At 34.7% G+C, this 22,679-nt stretch overlaps 4 protein-coding genes across 4 annotated transcripts; all 4 read left to right on the plus strand.

The window, feature by feature from the left end:
• The first annotated feature begins 593 nt into the window (after positions 1-593).
• On the plus strand, positions 594-3,615 carry TED4 (Plant heme oxygenase (decyclizing) family protein). The gene is made up of 4 exons (XM_022289344.2): positions 594-1,364; positions 2,378-2,601; positions 2,972-3,079; positions 3,264-3,615. The coding sequence occupies exons 1-4, from the start codon at positions 899-901 to the stop codon at positions 3,354-3,356; spliced, it is 891 nt and encodes a 296-aa protein (XP_022145036.1). The 5' UTR covers positions 594-898; the 3' UTR covers positions 3,357-3,615.
• Positions 3,616-5,848: 2,233 nt separating this feature from the next.
• On the plus strand, positions 5,849-8,256 carry LOC111014607 (2-alkenal reductase (NADP(+)-dependent)). The gene is made up of 5 exons (XM_022289409.2): positions 5,849-6,199; positions 6,283-6,466; positions 7,206-7,372; positions 7,449-7,531; positions 7,610-8,256. The coding sequence occupies exons 1-5, from the start codon at positions 5,966-5,968 to the stop codon at positions 7,980-7,982; spliced, it is 1,041 nt and encodes a 346-aa protein (XP_022145101.1). The 5' UTR covers positions 5,849-5,965; the 3' UTR covers positions 7,983-8,256.
• A 1,390-nt stretch (positions 8,257-9,646) lies between these two features.
• LOC111014485 (2-alkenal reductase (NADP(+)-dependent)-like) lies at positions 9,647-11,431 on the plus strand. Its single transcript, XM_088126129.1, has 2 exons — positions 9,647-9,818; positions 11,253-11,431. The coding sequence occupies exons 1-2, from the start codon at positions 9,647-9,649 to the stop codon at positions 11,429-11,431; spliced, it is 351 nt and encodes a 116-aa protein (XP_087982255.1).
• A 3,370-nt stretch (positions 11,432-14,801) lies between these two features.
• On the plus strand, positions 14,802-18,270 carry LOC111014596 (2-alkenal reductase (NADP(+)-dependent)-like). Its single transcript, XM_022289396.2, has 5 exons — positions 14,802-15,199; positions 16,289-16,469; positions 16,564-16,730; positions 17,541-17,623; positions 17,766-18,270. The coding sequence occupies exons 1-5, from the start codon at positions 14,954-14,956 to the stop codon at positions 18,145-18,147; spliced, it is 1,059 nt and encodes a 352-aa protein (XP_022145088.1). The 5' UTR covers positions 14,802-14,953; the 3' UTR covers positions 18,148-18,270.
• The last annotated feature ends 4,409 nt before the right edge of the window (positions 18,271-22,679 follow it).

The following is a 22,679-nucleotide window of genomic DNA, read 5'->3' on the forward strand; positions in this document are numbered from 1 at the left end:
AAGAAAATCGTATCACTTAAATAAAAAACAAATTTAATTAAGTAAAACAATAATAATGGTGGACAATCTTGGAATTAATAAAAATTTAAAATTTGAGAATCCAAATATATAAAAATTTGAAAACTTAACTATTCACCCACTGAAAATATTTTCTCATATCCTAAAGACTAATTTGTGAGCCAAGCATAAGACAAGTCTGTGAGTACAGACCTAAGGGTCGAGCTCCCAATGAGCGCGAGTCCCTTGAGTTACGGTACATAAAACTAGGGATAATCCCTTGTTGGTCACGTTCTCTCAATTATTTTGAGGACTTCCCTTTAATTAGAGTAGTGTTGAATCTTATAAAAGAGTGAGATAGATTTGATCATTATGTTAGGTTAATTTTATCAATTTTAATAAACTTTCTTCTAAAAATTAAAATGGCCTCATTAAAATAGATGTGAGTCCTAACGATCATAATTATGAATTAAATTGAGGATAACACTATCAAAATAAATCTAGTTTATCGATAATTGATATATATCTCAATTAAGAGGTGGTTGGATTTCCGCCGTCACTGCTCCAATAATGAATAAATACACATCAGAGTTATCCAGAGCATCCATGGACACGGAACCCCATTCCTTGATCCTGCTCGCTCGCTCCTCTGTGACACTCCCAACTATTTCGTTCCATTAATTAGTTTTCTTCAGTTTCTTTTCTCCACAGATTATAAACATATTCATAGCTTTTTCTTCAAGATTACGTGAATCGCTGTTTCAAGCCAGATTCAACCATTTATCTCTCCCTCCCAACGCTACTCTTTCTTCCAAATTCTTCTCTTCTTTCTTCCGAACCTTTCTTACACTCTTCAATCAACCAAAACCCAATACTCGGTTTCTTCCACTTCGACGTTTCTATGGCTTCCCTCAACCCAATTTCTCCCTCACAGTCTCTCTTCAATAAAATCCATTTCAGGGCGCCCGCTTCTGTGGCACCCACTTCCTTTGCGAGCGCCAGCTCCAATTTGGAGTCCAATTTCTTCTCCAAAAGGCCTCCCTCTGCCGTCCGCTTTCGGAACCCTGCTGGGATTTCCACTGTTCGGATGAAGACCCTCCCCCTGGTCTCGGCCACCACGGCCGAGAAGCCGAAGAAGAGGTACCCTGGTGAGGCCAAAGGGTTTGTGGAGGAGATGAGGTTCGTGGCCATGAAATTGCACACCAGGGATCAAGCCAAAGAAGGCGAGAAGGAGACTAAGGAGCCCCAAGAGGGGCCCGTCGCCAAATGGGAGCCCTCTGTTGACGGGTATCTCAGGTTCCTTGTGGATAACAAACTGGTTTACGATACACTGGATAGAATCATTGCCAAGGCAGCTTTTCCGTCCTGTAAGTTGTTGCTGGTTTCCTGGTTTCTTTAATACGACTTTATGGATTTTTCCTGATTTCTTGGATTCACTCTGGCAGTGCATATGTTGTCTCAATTTCACTTCTAAGATTATGCCTGTGCTTTTGTTTATTGAGTGTGTTCCTGTGCTGTTATTATTTCTGATAATATGAGCTTTTGTATGTCGCAATTTGGGGAAATGTTCTCTAGTTTGAAGTTTGGGGGTCACAATGTATTTGATTTTGTTATTTGAGTTCTTAGAATTGGTGCAAGATTCTGCAGTTATGGTTTTTCTTTGAAGAGGAAAGAACTTTTTAGTAGCTTGATATGGCTTCTGATTCCTCTTACTGGTCTTTTCCTTGAAGGATAAGTATGTCTTGCATTGGATGGGGGCATTAGTGATGTTTAGGTTGATAGGTTACAGGGGACAACAGAAAGCTCTATTACTCTCGCATAAGCGAAATTTGAAGATAACCAAATTGATTATGAACTTAAAATGATGGCATAGTCGTCTGAATTTGAAGTCTGCTAGTAATTTCTATACATTTAATTCATGTTTGATTGACATGGAGTCTTGAGGGTACAATATTCTTTTCTAGTGGTGCTTTGCATAATTAGATCTGCAGATATTGGTCTCCTCTCCAGTTTTATAATCTTGTAAACACCAAAGTCCATAATTGTTGTTTGATTACCGACATTGAGGGTCTTCGTCTTTCCAAGTTAGATTAAACTAAGCGACCTTATTGTTCTGTTTACTTCTCTCCCTCATTTCTTTAAAAGTTGAAGATCTTCTGTTGTTCACACTGTTAGAGGGTATTATGGCATATGATCTGTAGGTAAAATATGACGAGAAATTGGTGGGGGGATAGTCAGATCTACTTGATTTGAAGGTTTGGTTTACATTGTGTAGTAATCTTTGTGAAAATTGAGCTTGTGCATCTCTTTCTGGGTCACATAAGCATCATAGGAAAGCTGAATGTAGTAAATTGATGAAGTCTTTTGTATGTGGTAATAGATGCAGAGTTTAGTAACACAGGATTGGAAAGGTCTAAACCATTGGCAAAAGATTTGGGGTGGTTCAAAGAGCAAGGATATGCCATTCCAGAACCTTCTTCTCCTGGCATCACCTACGCTCGTTATCTTGAAGAGTTATCAGAAAACGATCCTCAAGCATTTATTTGCCATTTCTATAATATATACTTTGCCCACACTGCCGGTGGTCGGATGATTGGGAGAAAGGTAAGCAACAAATATTTTCTTGAGAAGCTCTGTCTGAGCTTTATATTAATATGTATGCAGATTCACCATATGCACAAAATATGCCTCTGTATTCTCTTGTACCTAGAGAATGTTGGTTGGTGTGTGGCTCTATATGAAATAACTCTTAATCTCTACTAGTAGAGCCAAGGTTTGGTGGTGACTCGTGTTACTGATTCTAGAGTAGCGACTATTTTAGAATGTCGAAATGTTATATTTGTTGGAGTTGCACCCTGTTGTTCAGATAATCCATTGCATAATGTCGGTTCTTCTATTTCGGTGTAAGCCTTGTCCCGTCTTCCAATGCAATTACCAATTGACTTAGTCCCACATTTACATTCATCTACTTCAGGTGGCAGAAAAGATACTCAATAACAAGGAGTTGGAATTTTATAAATGGGATGGCGACCTTTCTCAATTGTTGCAGAATGTGAGAGAGAAGCTGAACAAAGTCGCCGAAGTAAGTCACACTCTTCTTTTCTATGGGGGTGGGGTGCGCTTTTATCTTTCATTTGTTTATTCTTTCCCAATGACTTTAGAGAATGTATTTTTATTTTTATTTTTTGTTATTCCTATTGAACTGAACCATGTTGTATGATGCAACTGTACTGAACAAGATGTTGTTTGCCATGTTTGTTTACCAGAGCTGGAGTAGGGAGGAGAAGAACCATTGCCTGGAGGAAACCGAGAAATCTTTCAAGTACTCGGGAGATATTCTCCGTTTGATATTGTCATAACGACAATGACTATAAGGATGATGATGTCGATGCTTGTCTTTCAATTCGTATAATTTTCTTTGTACAGTTCTTATGGGTTATCCCCTCCATCTCTGTCCAAGCTTGAATTCTTGGATCTCCCTTTGTTGAAACTTCAACTTTTATTCAAGGATTAGAATTATCGGTTTGTAAACTCTGGAAGTTGTCCTGAATGGGATATTCAAGTGTATTATCACAGGAAACAATATGGCTATCTTTCGACAGGATTGTTTATGATTTATTTTTGTTGGATCAAAAGAGGGGTGAGGAGGATTGAATTTCTCTAGACTCACAATATATACAATTTCTAGTATTACAAGGAATGCCACTGAATATTTTTTAGAAAAAGACTAACCTGAGCATAGTTTAACGAGTCATGAAAAGTTTAACGAGTCAAGATTTCATGCTGGACAACAAAAAAAATTGATGACTTGCTTTTTGAATGGTTTAACCCTAGGATTTTTTTGGTGTGCAATCAAATAGATTTGTGATTCAAATAGTGGAAATTGTGGAAATAATATTTACACGAGGAAGAAAATAACATACTTTCTGAAAAAATATAATTAAAAAAATTTTTGAATCTTTGGCTGGAACACAGGACATGGAGGAGGGGAAAAATATATTTTTTAATAAAAAAAACAATGTTGATTCTTGGGCTTCAACACAGAACAGTGGAGGGGGGCAAGCGTCTGTGCATTAAGAAAGCCACTCACAAATGCTACACTTTATATTATTTAATATAAATTCAGGACACTCCACCCCTCACGTCAGATATCGAATCATAAATATATGTAAATGTCAACATATTGATGGAAGCTTGATACCATGATCGCAACTAAACCAACCTGCAAACTATGACTAATCACATACATGAATAAGAAAATTTCTTTTGGATGCTATCAAACATAGATTATTTTTAACCCTTCACCGGTGAAATTGGTGTTTAAACCATTTCGAAACCTTAAGTAGAAAATCCAAGGGGACCAACATTTATCGTATAATAGAATTTTATGTTAAGCTCATAAAAGTTATGGTTGATTGCCAATTTTTTTTAAGGCATTCCTAATTTAAATTGAAAAAGAAAAACGTTTTTTTTCCTTTTTATCGGAGATACATGCCTTAACTAGTTGAGCTACACTTAAGTTAGACAGAAAAAGAAAAATATATTGGTATTGATATTGATGATCTATTTAATTAGCAAATAATGTAAAACATCATAACATATCAATATGATATTACATATATAGTTGTCCATCATAAGATTGCGTTGTATTATTAACGAAATGAGGAAAAGAAGATACCGATTGCCCAACAGAATCTCAAAGTTAATATGGTAAAAGTAATTACTAAGAAAAAGATAAAACGTATAAATATATTTATACATCAATTTAGTGCTTTCGTTGTTGTGGATGTAGAAGAGCTGTGCGGGAGACTGGAGAATGGGTCGAGTAAACTCCCTCGGGACCGGCCCCACTACTTCTTCATTCAGGGGGGAAAGTCTTTCCGTCAGCTCTGGGGATATAGTAACTCGAGATGCATATTTTTTCCGTAATAATTTTTATTTTAAATAAAAATTATTATTATTATTATTTGCAAAGGGTAATATAAGTTGTCAATGACTTGGGTGAGTTGGCCGGCGGGGCCTCCATCAAAAATCGAAATTGGCTTAAACAATTTCTCATAGGCGTCGGCTTTTGTAGTATTATTCCATCTCTTTTATTGGATCTTCCAATTTTCTGTTTTCTCTTTCTTGGAATCATGATAAGATAGTATTTATAAGTATCACATAATAAATTATTTTTTTTATGATACTAGTTTGTTTTGTATAAAATTTTAAAAATATTGTAAAACAAATATTAAAAATTATGAGATTTATGACTTTACGGATATAAAGAAAATTATGACCTTACATATACATAATTTGATTATTATTATTATTTTTTAGTTGAACGATCACAGAGGTATGAACCATCGATCTTTAACATGGTAATAGATATTTTCGACGAGTTTACCTAGGCTCGAATCGATCATAATTTGATATTAGTTTGTTCAAAAGAAAAAAAAATTGAAATATTGAGTAAAATCTTTTTGATAAAATAAAATTTCTTTTTATATAAATAGCTTGAAAAAGAATTAAAACAAAAACTATAATACTACTATATTTCATATTGAATTCATTAAAGAAAATATAGTTTCACAATCACAATATAAACTTACAAAAGAAAAGAAAATATAGTTTACTTTGAATACAAAAAGTAATGAATAAAAAAAAAGTACATTTCTTTTTTGGCAAAAATATATTGCAATCCCGAAGCCTCAAACTTTTGCCAGGGTACAAAAGGTATCCATTGAACAGGACGCCAACAAAACCAAATGTCACTTTCTTGGAAGGTTGCAAAGTTCAGGGCACGTGCCTCCTCTGGCCGCACGTGACTCTGCCCCTGTTTGTCATTTATCTTCGGGAATCATAATCACAGTTATACCTTATATCTTCATTTCCATACTTGTATAAAAACTTGAAACTCTGAACTTCTCAGAGACCATCGACACATATTATTAGTTCTTCTAACCAATTCCAAGCAGCAGCTTCAATGGAGGTGAGCAATAGATTCGTAGCAACAAGAACCCACATCGACGATTTCCCAGTTGAGTCAGATTTTGAGCTCAATTCTGAAGCTGTTGTTCTTTCTGTGGCGCCTGGTTCTGATGATATCATCCTCAAAACTCTCTATGTTTCCATTGATCCATATCAGATCAACCGAATGAAATCCCACAACTCTTCGCACAAGACCTCATCTTTTGCCACCCCCATCAGCCCTGGCCAGGTAATCAGAAGCTCTGTTTTAAAGTTCAATACTTTTGGAGCCAACTTTTTGTTTTTCTCTGTTTTTTGGTTGTGTGGAGACAGCCCATCGATGGGTTTGGTGCAGCAGAAGTTGTGGCGTCTGGGAACCCTGATTTTAGAAGGGGTGATTTGGTGGTGGGGCTCATAAATTGGGCAGAGTACACCGTAGTGAAAGCCCAGAATAGGCTGCTTAGAAAATTGGACACAGCTTTGGAATTTCCCATAACTCATCATCTTGGAATTTTTGGTAACTAAACTTGAATTGCTCTTGTTGGTAATTTGAATGACTTATGATCAATTCAACCGTAATGTGTTTGGATTTAGAGCTGATTTGATTAGGACTTGTGTTTGGATGTGTAATGTCATTTCTTTCCAAATTTACTGTTGAAAAATTGACGTTTTTATATTTTACATTTTCTCGACGGTGAGTTGAATAGTAAATTGGAGGAGTTGAAGGGTAGATTTACTATTGAAATATGAAGTTTTTAAATCCCTCACAAGAGTGAAATTTCTTACTCACAATTCTATTCCTTGCAACTTCTTTTACTTAAACGGTCTTGGTAAGGACAAGATTCCTCCATCCGATTAAGAAACCAAGTATTTTTCATATTATAAAATCAGATTTTATAATATTTCTTAACCGTAGGAAGGAATCTTGATTTTATAATAGGAAAAATACTTGGTTTTTTGGTAAGCAGAAATCTCGTCCTTGTCACGTTTAAATTTGACAACTAAGAGAGAGAAATGCAAAAGTAGAGACTTTCGATTGTCAATTTTTCAATGGTAGTTAGGACAAGAAGCCAAATATTTTTCTTATAATATTCTTCTTTTTCCACTTAGATTTTTGCCTCTCTTTTAAAAATTGCTAGCTTTGTGATTGAGTCTCGTGCTAATTTCCAAGCAAGTGAATAAGTGGTTATATAACCTTGTTAACTTAAGTTTTTGAAGCTAGCTCGATACATTTGTAAATATTTCTTTTGTTTTAGGGCTGAGCGGGCTGACTGCACACGTCGGTCTGTTCGTGGTGGCCAAGGCTAAGAAGGGGGAGAAAGTTTTTGTATCTGCAGCTTCTGGGTCTGTTGGGAATTTGGTTGGACAGTTTGCAAAGTTGCATGGCTGCTACGTCATTGGCTGCGCTGGTTCCGATCAAAAGGTTTCACCGCCACCTCAAATACGTTGAATTATAAGTTTGGTTCATGAACATAAATTTCGAGTAACATTTTACGTAGGTGACAGTTCTTAAAGAGAAGCTAGGATTCGACGATGCGTTCAATTATAAGCAAGAAAAGGATTTGACATCCACGTTGGAGAAGTAAGAGAAAGGAAGAAATAATTAAACTCTTGCATTTCAAACAATAATACACAAATTTAATGGTAAATTGTTCTTCAGGTACTTCCCTGATGGGATTGATGTTTATTTTGACAATGTGGGAGGCGTGATGCTGGAAGCAGCGGTGGCGAATTTGAACACGTTTGGAAGAGTGGCTCTGTGCGGTGTTATTTCTGAGTACACCAATTCAAAAAAGGCTGCCCCAAACATGCTTGATTTGGTGTACAAAAGAATCAAAATTGAAGGGTTTTTGGCTGGGGATCATTTTGATGTGTACTCAGATTTCATAGCCAAGGCTTCTGATTACATTCGTTCAGGCAAGATTGAAACACTTGAAGATGTATCAATGGGCATCCACAGCATTCCCTCTGCTTTTGTTGGACTGTTTAAGGGTGATAATATTGGCAAGAAAATAGTCAAATTTGCAGAGTGATTGTTGAAACCAAAGGGGAATTGATCCAATATTTTGATTTTGTAGTTGTGTGCCTCTCGCCAATTTGCTGGTTTGGTTTACAGGAGAATTATAATAAAAGAGATGTAATTTATGCTTAGGTGTTAAACTTTGTTCTAGGAGCTTAAAGGGAGGGTTTAGAAAATTTGTCCCCTTTTTAACTTTTGTTGGAGGTGTAATTACGAAAATGCTCTTCTTACACTTTAAATAATTAATTTATGGGTCAGATTGGGATTCAAAATACCCTTAATTTTAATGTTTCTTTGTCAAAAAAAATTCCCCCTAATTTGGCATTGATAATTGCATAATATCGGCTTAGAATTCATGCAATCTCGGTGGAATACACGATTTTTTTTTTATTTTTATTTACTTTTTCTTTTAACAACGGGATTGAATAAAAATGACATTTATAATTTCTATATATATATATATCATAAATCAAGTTAAAGATCAACTATTAATTTCTTTATAATTTCAATCGACTATTAATTCCCTTTAACTTTTCTTTTATGAGTTCCCAAACTTTGACCAACTTTAAATGAAAAAAAAAAAGAGAAGAGAGATAGATTGTTTGAGAAGTTAGAAATTGAAAGAGGGATTTAATGGTATTTTCGTAGTCAAACCTCACTAAAAGTAAAAAAATAAAAAATAAAAGTTAGAAAAACTATAAATTTAAAAAAGAGTAAAAATCTAATAAAAAAATTTTAGGGGTAAAAAATACCGATTATCCGAGGTAGTGACTAGTGAGTTTGGGGGAGTAGATTGATTTGGGATGGGAAATTGACATTTTTTACCCTCAAGATTTTCAAGATTTGATTTTTAACCTCTTTTCAAAATTTTAGTGTTTTTTTTTTTCAACTTGCATAGTTTAATTGGTTGACGACCAAAAAGTTAAAAGTTCGAATCTCCAACTCTACAATCACTACAACAAATCTTAGTTTTAATGTCGGACAAAAAAAAATGCGGAGGAAATGATGTCGCACAAGAAAAACACGGAGGCAACTATGACGGACACACCCAATTTTAATTTAAAATTTTTTTAAAGTATCCATGTCGGGCCTAGCCCGACATTGTAATTTTAGTTTTAATGGAGGGTCTGGCCCGCCATGAAAAGTGCCCAATTTTAACCCTAAATTAAAATTTTCCCCCAAAATTTTTACACCCGAAAATTTTTGCCTCCCCAGCTCCCTTTGCCGTACGAACCCTCTCTACCCTCTCGACCCAACGATGAGGAGCAATTTCTAGCGGCAGAGAGCAACAATTTCCAGCGGTGAGCTTCGATTCGGTGGTAGGGAGCGAATATACAGGGGCGACGACAATATCGAAGGTTTTTTTCATCTTCCCTCGTATTCGCTCGTTTTCATCTTCTTCTAGTTTGAACAGTAATTTTCTTCTGGTTTGAGTTTGGATTATTTATCGATTTGGCTCTTTTTCATCTCTATTGCACGAATGAGTTTGAGTTTCTGCTTTAAGTTTGAGTTTGTGTATCGATTTGACACCACACCGACATCTACTCACCTTCTCTTTTTGCAGGTCGCTTTCGCCCAAACTTCCAAAGCCAAGATCTAATGAAGACTATCTACTCTTTCGGTCTTCCAAACAACAAGATCACATCCTTCCCCTGTTCAATTCTGCGCTCTACATCAATGGAAGAAGTGAAGAACAGGTTCATCGTGATTAAGCACCACATTAATGGCTTCCCTCTCGACTCAGATTTCGAGCTCAAGTCCGAAGCTATGAATCTCTCTGTGAAGCCTGGTTCCGGCCACATCCTCCTCAAAAATCTGTGTGTTTCCGTTGATCCTTATCAAATTAACCGTATGAAAAACCACCACTCTTCCCGCAACCTTTCCTACGTAACAACTTCTATCCATCCCGGACAGTAATCGTTTGTTAACATTCTCGTTTCTTCTTTTTTTTTTTAATAAGCATCCATGTTTTATAATCAACTTTATTTTCAATTTTCATATATTACAAAAAAAAGGTTTGACACTTTTAATTTAGATTTGAGTTAGGATTCTATTTAATTTGAGAGGGAGAGGTGGCAGGGAGAGATTAGATTTTAATTTTTACTCCAGTTCTTGTTCTTCAATGTCGGTCAGGAAAAAAAAATTAAAACTAAAAAATATGTCATGTATACAAATTAATGAAAATTTAACTTCGGGACAATTTAGTCAAAACCACAGGAATAAAATTGTCATTTTTAAAATTTAAAAGATCAAATAAAATTCTAATTCAAATATCAGTAATATAAAAAAGAATGAAAATTTTAGAAACCACAAAACTTTTTGTGTTTTTGTTCTTACCCTAAAATTAAAAAACACTATTTTGTATTTTCCACCCACTTTTGTCATTTCCTTTCTCTCTCTATCCTCCTTTAACTTTTCACTCTATATTGAAAATTTCCATATCTTTTACTTTTATATAGATATTATTAAATTTATTTCCTTGTCTTTCCCTTCACTTTTTGGTCAGATAGAAAAAAAAAAAAACAAAAATAGGTTCCTATTTTTTTTAACCAAGACTAAGTTTTAATTTTGAACCTCAGTCTTTCTCTGAGATTAGATACAATAAATTCTTGATATTTTATTTTCAAAAGAAACTCTAGATAATTATTTTTTAATTATTTTAATTCATACTATATCTTTCCTTATTATATATACAAAATTTTATTCCACCCATAAAAAACTAAAAATAAAAAATAATTATCAAATATATTTTTATTTCAAAACAAGAAATAGAAATTATCACCAAATATATTCTAATTTAATTTTCTGAAAAATTAAAAACTATAAAAAATAGAAAATAAAAAACAAAAAATTACCAAACAAATCAACAACAATAACATCATCGTTAATATATATATATATATATTTTTGAAAGGATAATGTTTAATTCATTAAGAGTAAATCTTATTCCAATCATCATTGAAAAATTGACAACTCATTATATTTAAAAAAATATTTATTTTTATATTTCTATCTCGTAGTACAGATGATTAGTACCGGAGGTGTGGCGGAAGTTATGGCCTCGGACGACCGTGGGTTTGCAAAGCGATTTGGTTGTGGGGGCATTGCATTGGGCAAAATATAGCCTCCTTAAACCTGGCCCTGCGAACCCTTTCTACAAGTTGGATACTTTAGGATTTCCTTTAACATATCATCTCGGAATTTAGGTAATTTTTTCAATCTTTTCGAATTTTAAACTTTGTTTGCACACTTTGTAACTGTAGCATGTTTGATATTGGTTCAGGGTTCATGGGCCTCGCTGCTTACGCTGGTTTGTTTAGAGTAGCCGAGGTTAAGGAAGGAGACAAAGTGTTTGTTTCTGCAGCAGCTGGAGCTGTTGGAAGTTTAGCTGCACAATTTGCCAAGCTGCATGGTTGCTATGTTGTTGGCTGTGCTGGGTCCGATCACAAGGTCAGATTTTAATTTCAACGATAGGGTAAAGTAGATTTCAAGTAGAAATTATATTATTTTTTAAATTTGAAGAAGTTAATATTAAGGATGAATAAACCATCGTTGGATTGGGTAAATTTAATTCATATATTGGATACTTAATCATTTCTCTCACTTATGAGTTTTGAGTTTGGATAATTGAAATTATCATAAAGAAGGACAAAATTAAACATTTGATATCAATAAATCACCCCTCAACCTAAAAGTTTAAGCTGATGAGTTCATATACATAACTTTTGATACCATATTAGAGACCACTGTTCAACTCAAAAGCTTAAGTTAATGGAATGAGTAAATTTAATTCATATATATCAATTCTCCACCGTTAATTTCGGGCAGGTGGCATTTCTGAAAGAGAAACTCGGATTGGACGAAGCATTCAACTACAAGCAAGAAAAGGAGTTGAAATCCACCTTAGCCAAGTGGGAAACCTCACAATTATTCCAATTCCATTGGTTTTAATGAAATGAACAAATCAGTAAGAAATAGTTACGTTTGTTGAGTGCAGTTACTTCCCCGAAGGAATTGATGTTTATTTTGACAACGTGGGCGGCGAGATGGTGGACGCAGCCGTAGCCAACATGAACCCATTTGGCAGAGTGGCAGTGTGCGGTGTTATTTCAGAGTACACAAAATCAAAAACAACAGCAGCTGGGCCAAGCATGTTGGATGTTATGTATAAAAGGATAAGAATCCAAGGCTTTTTAGTCGTCGATTATGTGAGTGTTTTCCCGGAGTTCATACCGAAGACCGTCGGTTACCTTCGCTCCGGCAAGATTCAGGCGCTCGAAGATGTGTCGGTCGGCGTCGAGAGTATTCCCTCTGCTTTCGTTGGGCTATTTCAAGGCAGTAACATTGGGAAGAAGGTAGTCACACTTGCTGCCTTAAATACTTAAGCCACCATCCACAGCTTTGAACAGCTTGTGTTTGAATTTTGTAGAAAATGAGAGTTTGTTAAATTTGAGTTTGTTTACTTCAAAAAGATTCTTAAAAAGTCTTTTGAATTTTTAATTTTACGTGCAGGGTGGGTGTGTGTCTCTACCTTAAACTAACTAAAAGTTAAATGGCACGGACTGATTAATCAGGGCACTTGCAATATATGGTAAAACAAGTTCAATTAATTGCAAATATAGTACCCAACGGTATAAATTCGTAAATATCGTCTACATGCCATTTTAGGTAAAGTAATAATAATAATTAATAATCTTAGATTTTAAGCAAAAGCTGTTGAAGTAGCATTAATGTCATGTTAATAAAGAAGGCTATGGAAAATAAGAGGATCATCTCATCACCAAAAGTTGATGAAAGCTTGATTATTGAAACTGATTCTCGGCGATTTTACCCTCTCCTAATTTATCTACCATGAGCTGAATGATTGGGAATGAAATTTTGAAGAAGGCATACCTATATTTAGGAAAATTAAATTTAAAAATATATTTTTTTGAAAACATAAAAATATTGTTTTCAAAATTTAAAAATATTGATATGTCTAGGGATAGATCTCTTCATTCAGGAAATATTTCCTTTAATTCAAGATTATTGTCAAAACATCTGGAATGTTAATTAACGCTTTCAGTCCTATCCTATGGTGCCGTTTGGATTGAAAAAACTACACAACTCTTTCGCGAGGCAATCCATATCGATGTAATGAAAGTGCGGGTCCTACAACAATCACAAAATGCCTGAATAATTGACCTGTTTGCCAAGCAAAGAGTCTCACGAAATTTTCCATCTTTTCCTTCAATTACATTGGAAAACAACTTGTAAACCTTATTATGGTCATCCCTCGTTGGTTGTCCACGAATTCCATTATCATGAAGTGTATTCATCGTTCCTTGGACCAATTTTTTCGAACACATTACTAATTCTCCTGGCATAGATCTACTTGTTGTTAATAGATCAATAAGAGTATTATTTCGATAGATAACTCTTCTACAGTGTTGATTAATATCCGAGCTCATTAGTTTACCAACATCACCCCTTCCTCTTGAGCGTTTAAATCATCTTTATTTTGTAACTATGACATTGCATCAATATGTTTGAATTAGAGTGCTTTTCAATAGCATCGATATCTTGTATATGTTTCTCATATACTCTTTATCGATGCAGTAGCCTCTTCTACTATTTAGATCACAAAATAGTTCGTGGTATATTATAAAAGATGGTGACTCTTTTAGACTCACCAGTCTTTGACCCATATCTCATTTTTTGACTGGATGCTCGCTTGAGCTTGCTGGGCTCTGATACCATATTAATATTCATGAATTCTATCTCAAAACTAATTGGAAATTAGAGGAGTAGCACAATTGGCAAACATGCCTAAACATTTGATAACGTTATTTATCTTTCTCATTTCTCACTTTAAAAAAAAAATTAGAAATTAAGCGCATTATCACATATATAACCAAAAGAAATTTCTTCCATATGCAACTCAAACACATTATTTTTAGACCAACGTTAATCAAATTAATAGACTTTTACGTCACGCTCATAAAAGTTATGATCCATTGCCAATTTTTTTGAAGTCATTCCCAAATTAAATTGAAAAAAAAAGTGATTGTATTGGCAATCAGTTTAGCAAATAATGTAAAAAATTAATAAAAGCAGCTTGTCAGACTACCAAGAGCAAAGTAAGAATTTGTCACTTTGAAAAGCTTGTCAAAGGGCCTCTAGGGTGACTCAAATCTTGGACATGCAACCATGCAAGCACCAACACGCCGCCCATGGATGACAAGTGAAAAGTGACAACACATCTCAATTTGAAAAGCGGTGAGTTTATTTATTTATTTTTTTTAGTTTAGCGTTCATTCTTGAATCTATTGGTCCAAGTGAAAAGAGAAACAAGACTAAAAACGTTATATGTAACAAGTCCTAATTTATCAGTTTGGATTTTAATCGATTTGTATAGGCGAAATTAAAAGTCAATCGATTAACATCGATTTTAGGCCTTAACCAAATAGAAATTGAAAACTAAATCTCCTAAAAAATTAAACTGTAATCAATATTTATGGAATTTTATCGCAAAATTAATTGACAATGAGTAAAATTATCCATGTATATTATAAACCTTTGTAAGATCTATTTTCTTTTGAATGTGGGATCTTAGCTATTTTTCGATCCATCAGTTTTATAGAGTTTTAGTCATTTTTACCAAAATGAATGATGGACAAATATAATACACTTGATCCTTTGTATAGGTTGGGGTGTATTATAGGTTTAATTAGTGAAGTGATCAAGAAAGTTACTACAATGACAAAAATAGAATTGCAAAAGCTATGACGGCATTGGCATAGGCATTTTGCCGCAGTATAAATATAATGGTTCGAGTCTCTCGTAATAAATTATTTGGCAGCTGAGTTGAGTGGATGGATATAATACGGCCCATAAAGTTCCCTTATCTCTTTCCATAATTGAACTTGTCAACTGCTCCGATCCCATCATCTCTTTCCATAATTGAAGTTTTTGAGATATCAAAATCTGAACTCTGTGGTACCAATGGCGGAACAAGTGGAGACCAACAACACCTTCATCGCCATTAAACATCTCATCAATGGCTTCCCACTGCAAACACACTTCCAACTCAACTCCCAACCTCTGAATCTGTGTGTGAAGCCTGCTTCTGGTGACATCCTCCTCAAAAATCTGTGTGTCTCCATTGACCCATATCAGATCAACCGTATGAACATCCACTCCTCTTCCCACAACGTTTCATCTGCTACACCTTCTATCGTTCCCGGACAGGTAATCGGTTTTCCTTTTTGGTTAGAATGAGACGGCCATGATACTCGTCGCTGCTCTATCGTTGAATCCAAATTCGAAATCTAGCATGCTCCTCTTGTAACTACAAATTTAAGTTGGGACGTTTTTTAAGATCTTACGCTAATATTTTAAGCACACTAGGAATGGAACATTAAGGACTCATTTGTTAAGGTTCTTATTTCTTATCTTTTTTTTTTCCTTTTTCCAATTTTGTTAGAAGATATCCAAACATTTGACAACTATATATTTAGGTTTCCTTGTTTTTCAAATTTTTAAAAACAAATTTAAAAAACAATTTTTTTTTTGTTCTCCTTTCTAATTGGAGAGTACTTCCTTTGGTTTGTCCTTTACCACTTCTCTCTCCCTTAGTGGTAGCAAAAACAGACACGTAGTTTCTGTTGGAAAAATTAATATCGCTTCTAAGCACCACGCTATTTAGGAATACAGAATGAAAAACCTCACTAACCTCAAGAGAACGGACTGCCGACAATGCTCTATAAATCAAGTTGTCTTTTCTTCCTCTGCGAACAAAACACCACTGCCGCCCCTTTTTCCTTTTGATGCAACAACACCACCACAGCCACCACTCTCTTATTTTTTTTATCTCTCCCGGTAAAGTAGCATAAAAATCCTCCATCATGTCTATTAATATTAGGTCATTAAACCTAATGAAAACAAAGCTATGGCCTTTAGTGTGACTATTTTGGCCCAATAACTTTAATAATTATTTTGTCTTTCATCATATCTCAATAGTTTTCAATAATATTGTATTGTTTTATCATTCTTAAATCCATAGAATTGAGATCACACAATTCTATTCTTCTTTATTAAAAAAGTGAAAAAAATAAAGAGAGACCCTCTTTAGATATCCACTTTTTCAAGGTTGACTGACCAATCAATAGAACTGTCGAGCTACAATAGAGCTTCTTCTTCTCTAGTTCACCACTCCTATATGAAGAGTAATTTTCATTAAGCAGATGGTATTTAGAACGTTACCAAAGCCAAAGGGTGCCTAATCTTTTGAATTTGGTATAGTTGAATTAATCATTGACGTGGGTTTGTGTGAAACAGGCGATTAGTGCATATGGTGTAGCAGAAGTAGTGGCTTCGGGCGACCCTGGATTTGAAAAGGGGGACTTGGTTTTTGGGATCATACATTGGGCACAATACAGCCTCGTAAAAGCTGGAGAAAGCACTCTAAGAAAGTTGGATACTTTGGGATTTCCATTCACATACCATCTCGGAGTTTTAGGTCAAAATCAGTTACCAATTGTAATGCAGTTCTTTTCTTTCTTTCTTTCCTAATATTTATATATATGTTCTTGTTTTATTTGTATTGTATTCAGGGTTGAGTGGGCTCACAGCGTACGTGGGATTGTTTGAAGTAGCGAAGATTAAGGAAGGAGAGAAAGTGTTTGTGTCTGCAGCTTCTGGGTCTGTTGGGAATTTAGTTGGACAGTTTGCAAAGCTCCACGGTTGCCACGTTGTCGGCTCTGCTGGTTCGGATCACAAGGTTTTTAATACCATTTTATTTAGTAAAATATATGTTAATTATCGTTGAACTAAAATGCAAGTCTTTAATACTTAACTATTCAACGATCACCGTTATATTTTTTATATATTAAAGTACGACCGGAGAATTGAGATTTTTTTTTAAAAATAAATAAGTAAATATTAAAATTTTAATGGTGGTTAGTGTTAAAGATTCACCCTACAAAAATTCATAATAGACGTAGATTACCCTAAAATATATATTTTTTTTTTCTGGGAAGGTTTTGAGTCAACGACTCCCAAACACTAATTTAAACATAAATATTTCACAAATTTATTGGTTATATTTATACTCATTTTATCCAAGTCAAATTTAAGCAATAATGGAGGGTAATTGGTATTTATGGTAGATTTGAAGGTTAAGTTACCAGTTTTGTTCTCCAACATTTAAGAATGTATTTAATAGATTGTCGAACTTTGAAGGGTATAATTAGTTCCTAAACTTTTAACGAAGGAATGAGTTCAAACCATGATGGTCACTTACATTACGAATTAAGTAATCCTATGTGTTTTTCGATACCAAATGTTATAAGATCAGTTGTCCGTGAAATTAGTCGAGGTACGCGTTAAGCTGCCTCGAATAAAAATTTGTATCAATAAATCCCTAAAATTTAAAAGTGTTTACTAGATCCTAATCATTACATTTTTTTTTAAGTTAATAAATTTATTAGATCAAAATTAACACTTTTAAGAGTTCTATTATCTTCTCATGTTTTTATTTTTAAATGTTATTTATATTTAACAATACTTAAATACTAACGGATCCTCGTAGGTGACATTTCTGAAAGAGAAGCTCGGATTTGACGAAGCGTTCAACTACAAGCAAGAAAAGGACTTGAAATCCACCTTAGCCAAGTGGGAAATCTCACAATTCCATTGATTTTATAAATTTTGGACACCAAAAATACACATTAAAAGAGATTGAAGAAAATCTACTAATTAAGTATACTAACTAACGATAAGTTATTTATTTGGAAATTAATGAATTTTCCGGCAGGTATTTTCCGGAGGGGATTGATGTTTATTTCGACGTGGGCGGCGAGATGCTAGCCGCCGCCGTGGCGAACATGAACCCGTTCGGCAGAGTGGCGGCGTGCGGCGTTATTTCAGAGTACACAAAATCAAAAACCGGACCACCGGCCGGCCCAGGCCCAAACATGGTGGACATTGTGTATAAAAGGATCGCAATCCAAGGCTTTTTAGTCATCGATTATTTTAATGTTTTTCCAGATTTCATATCCAAAACCGCCGGCTACCTCCGCTCCGGCGAGATTCAGGCGGCGGAAGATGTATCGGTGGGTGTCCACAGCATTCCCTCTGCTTTCGTCGGCCTCTTCCATGGCCATAACCTTGGGAAGAAGATAGTCAAGCTTGCTTAATTAATAATTAAGCAATATTATTATTATTATTATTATGTTGTTTCCTTTTCGTGGAATAATTTTAAACTTACACAACTCATTTTGAATAAATTCTACTTTATAACACGGTTACTCCCCAAGGACATGTAACAATCTAGAGTAATAGTAAATATAGCCTATAGTAAAAATATTTACAAATATGGCACAAATTTAAGCCCTATGTCTATCGAAATCAAAATATTTGGAAAGTAAGGCTCATCTGAACGTATTTCAACTATGTAAATAATAGATATCTCCATGTGTTATATATCATGGTGATATGAGTGAAATACATAGGTGGACATGGAAATATTATGTAAAAATGTCTAGGTGCACGGAAATTAATTGGGTAAAACAATTGTCATATTTCTAATTTATTTTTTTATGAAAATAAGACAATCGATTTTTTCAACTATTATCAGGTAAAGACGAAGTATCATGTATCAAAAAGTCAACCAAACCACATGGTTGGGTCGGGAAACTAAACCGATATGACCGAGTGTACCAGAAATGGGGTCGAGCACTCCTGCCCCATACAGAGAGGACCGCCAATGAGCAAGAAGCTGACACCCTATATCCAAACCACGACACGTCTTAGGGGACCACTCAGGATGCCACCACGCCCCCTGTTCAAGGGATAGTGGAAAGCAGATGACGTTGGTATATAGAGAAAAGAAGAACCCTAATGAAAGGAAACCACATTTTCCCCGGATGGACACCTCAAATGGGGGGGACCTCTCAAACGGGTTCTCTTAATTTTTTTCGAAAAGATACCGGAACCATTCATACAACCTCTCGAACGGGTTCTCTCTCCCACATATAAAGAAGAGAAGAACCCTCGTGAAGGAATTAATTAGCTGCATTTTCCCTACACAAAGAACCCCCGGAAGGAATTAGCTGCATTTTCCCCCACAACTTTTCTTATGAGCATTCGACATACACTCTCAAATAGACTCTCACTCTCGATACTACTGCCTTCTTATTCTTTCTACTTCATACTTATTTGCTCCCTACTTGAATCCTAACTAATTACGCATCAAAGTGCATTCGACACAACACTACATTGGTGTTAAATTTATATGTGCAAGTGTGTGGCACTTCGTATACCTCACCCAAAATCAGCATATATCAACATCAACGATAATGACTTTCTAATTATTAGTTAGTTTGGAATTGGATAGCTTGTTTTTTTTAAAAAAAATTCAACGACAGGAACATATCTTATTTACATAAGGTCGTAGTTTGGGCAGCACAAGTTAGATTAATAAATTCATGAGTAGGTGATAATTTAATGGACAATTAGTTTCAGTAATTTGGTCATGTTAAGTAGTCTTAATTTGATTTATTAATTTTTTCTAGGGAGATTTATTTAAGTCTTAAATAATCAACCTATGGTTATAGCTCGGTTATTTAGTGATCTATATAGTTAATATTAGATTGTTCAATGATCCAACTAGTTAACGTGTGTAGGTTAATAAAAGATTACAATAATATTTAATAAGATAAAATTAATGATTACAATCAATAAAGGCCTAATCTACGCATCAATTATAGATAAATTTGTCAAAGTGAGCATAGCTAAGTGGTAATTGACATATATCTAAAATCAAAAGGTTGTGTGAGTTCGATCCCCACCCCACATGTTATATACTAGAAAAAATTATAGAAAAGTTTAGTAAAGTTAGCCCAAAAGTTTATATCCAAAGGCCCTTGGGCTAGGGCTCAACAACCTAAATGCACAAGTAGTCATGCACCATGTATGCTGATAACTCTTTGTAATGGACTAACTTGAGTACAAATGAGAGGATCATATCCTTAAAAAATATACTAAAATGAAGATCTGTATAAGAAATAGAACAATCATGTACGAGTCCTTATTATTTTGAAATTAGATAAATTCTGACTTGTTTCTTACGTTTTTGAGTTATTTGCATAGAAACTGGAAGCATTAGTAGTAGCATTTGAGACCGAGGATGATGCTAGGACTCCCGAAACTAGGACGCCCGATGTTGGAGCATCATTTGTCGTAGAAATTCGTGAATAACGTATTAACTCGTTTTAGACAAGATTTTTACTATTGTCGGTACCACGTGCGTTTATCAAGTTTGCCCTAATTTTTGGGTTGCTATAAAAGCAACAAAATGAAGGGCCCACATCATCAAATCCAGTCATTCTACTTGGCGTATCAAGCCCTCCAACTTGGGTTCCTTGGATTTTAGGAATTCCAAAGGGAGGAGATATCTAGAAAACCTAGGTTTTTCCCTTTATAAAGAACAGTAAACCCTAATTCTTGTCACGCTTCACACACCCGATCTAATTTAAGCATCAAAGTGTGTTTGCCTATATCACTAGAGGTGTTCGTGGGTTGAGTTAGGTTGGGTTAGGAGGGATTTTGAGACCAACTCGAATTTTCGGGTTGGCCATATATAGGAACCATCGGGTTTGAATTGGATGGTCAACCTAACCCAATATCTTTTGGTTTGGTCGGGTTGGGTTTTTAATTACCACAGCGGCAACGAGAAGTTAGGATTAAAACTAAATAGACAGCTAAGATTAAGATACAAAATGGAAGAAGATAATATGAAAACCTTAAATTAAAGATTAGGATTAAAACTAAATGGACGGTTGACTATATATATATATATATAGTAAAAAAAATACATATATATGCATAAATTCAGTTTGGGTTGGGTTGACCCGAACCCGAGACCCAACCCAACCCAATCGGATTTGAAAAATCACAACCCAACCCAAGGGTTGAATTGGTTGGATTATTGGATTTTTTGAACACCACTACCTATATCACCATAGGATGTTGTAAATATCTTTTTGATTTGTAGGTTCTGTAGAATCCAATTTATTTATTCTGCTAGGTCAATAAATGCATAAGATATTTATTATGAGAAGATCCATAGCACTTGTTAGTGGTTACCACACACATATCTATTAATAAAGAATTTTTACTGATTTTCTGATGTGATTTATTTTAACTCGTTAAAAAATATCCATGAATTTTACTTAAATATCAAATGTTATAGAAATAGATCAAAAGAAATAAATAATAAATCAAGTAAGAAAGTTAAAAGAATTTTCTTATCAAATGTAGACAAGTATTTTTCTACAAAATCAACACATCATTTTAATTAGGCTTGATAGTTCTCTGAATATGAAGCATCTCTTCGATCAATCAAACTAACTTGTCTTTAATTAGGATGAATATTATATTGTTGAGCTGGAAGAAGATTAACAAATCCTAAAACATTATTTTTTTGAGATTTATTATTGTTCATGTATAATTATGAATTTAGGTTTTAATGGTTTTCATAAATAACAAATAAACGTTCTGTTTATGCAAGGATGTGCACAACAGCGTATTTCAGATTGCAGCTCGAACTCGGCCTGCGGACCGACCTGAACACTTGAGCGGACCTGCACAAAAAGGTGAGCACTCCGACGATCAAGTCAGTATAGGTCGGATTCCCAGTTTAGTTCGAGGCTAGAAATCATCGTACCTGATCGTGGAGTGAAGTCTTCTACTTATGGGTGGTAGTCCCGCTAATCTCGCAACGGTTACACTCGGTAATCTCGGGATCGTCGGTTACGCCCGGTAATCTCGGGACCGACGATTATGCCCGATAATCACGCCGCTGACAGTAATTCGCATTGACCCCCACCGAGCTTCCCGGTAGGTCGGACCTCGGCCGGGTTCACCTCGGCCCTCATACTTAGCATCTATCAACGCTAGTAGTGGTGATCTCGGTCGTCCGAGCTGGGCATGACTCATGAGTCATCTTGGAGCACCAATAGGGGTCCTCCACGTGTCCAGTGTATTCTCTTCCCCAAACACGTTCAAAATTTTCAAGTCAATAATCCTTAAAATTGTTGATTGCAAACGAGAAACTTAAAATTAATATATTTGTTTGGTTAGGAATCGTTTTTCATAAAAATTAAACTAGACATAACATCCAACTTACTCCTATTTTCTATCGAAAGACATCAAACCTAACAAGAACTACCCATTACTCACAAGGTAGTATTGTCAAACCAAAAAGGGCGAACACAATGAAAGCTTAATAAATTAATTGAATGTATTAATTTCAACCCTATATACAGTAAATAATTACTAGAACTACCGGAAACAATGTTTATGACCATGAAGGAGAGCATTAATCAATTGAAAGGAGAAAACTTATCTCTATAGTTATATATTCACAACTAAAGAAGCTGAAAAATAATTGAAATCATAATCTCATAGACAAATATAAGGAATTTGTTCCAGATGTAATTAACCAAGCATAAATTTTTCATTCCAAAAAAAAAAATTAACTAAACACAAATTCTTTTTAGACAAAGATTAATCAGGTAACAAAATTTTGAAAATAAATCCTACATCATCCAATATTTTTTAAGTGATAATTTATTAATTTTCACTTTCCTACCTATATTTTTTATTATACTATCTTTTTGGTAGTAAAATGAACCTACTTAATTATATGACAAGTGTTATGATTTCT

Source organism: Momordica charantia (assembly GCF_013281855.1).
Source record: "Momordica charantia cultivar OHB3-1 chromosome 6 unlocalized genomic scaffold, Mcharantia_2.0 BLBB01000006.1, whole genome shotgun sequence".
NCBI lineage: Eukaryota > Viridiplantae > Streptophyta > Magnoliopsida > Cucurbitales > Cucurbitaceae > Momordica > Momordica charantia.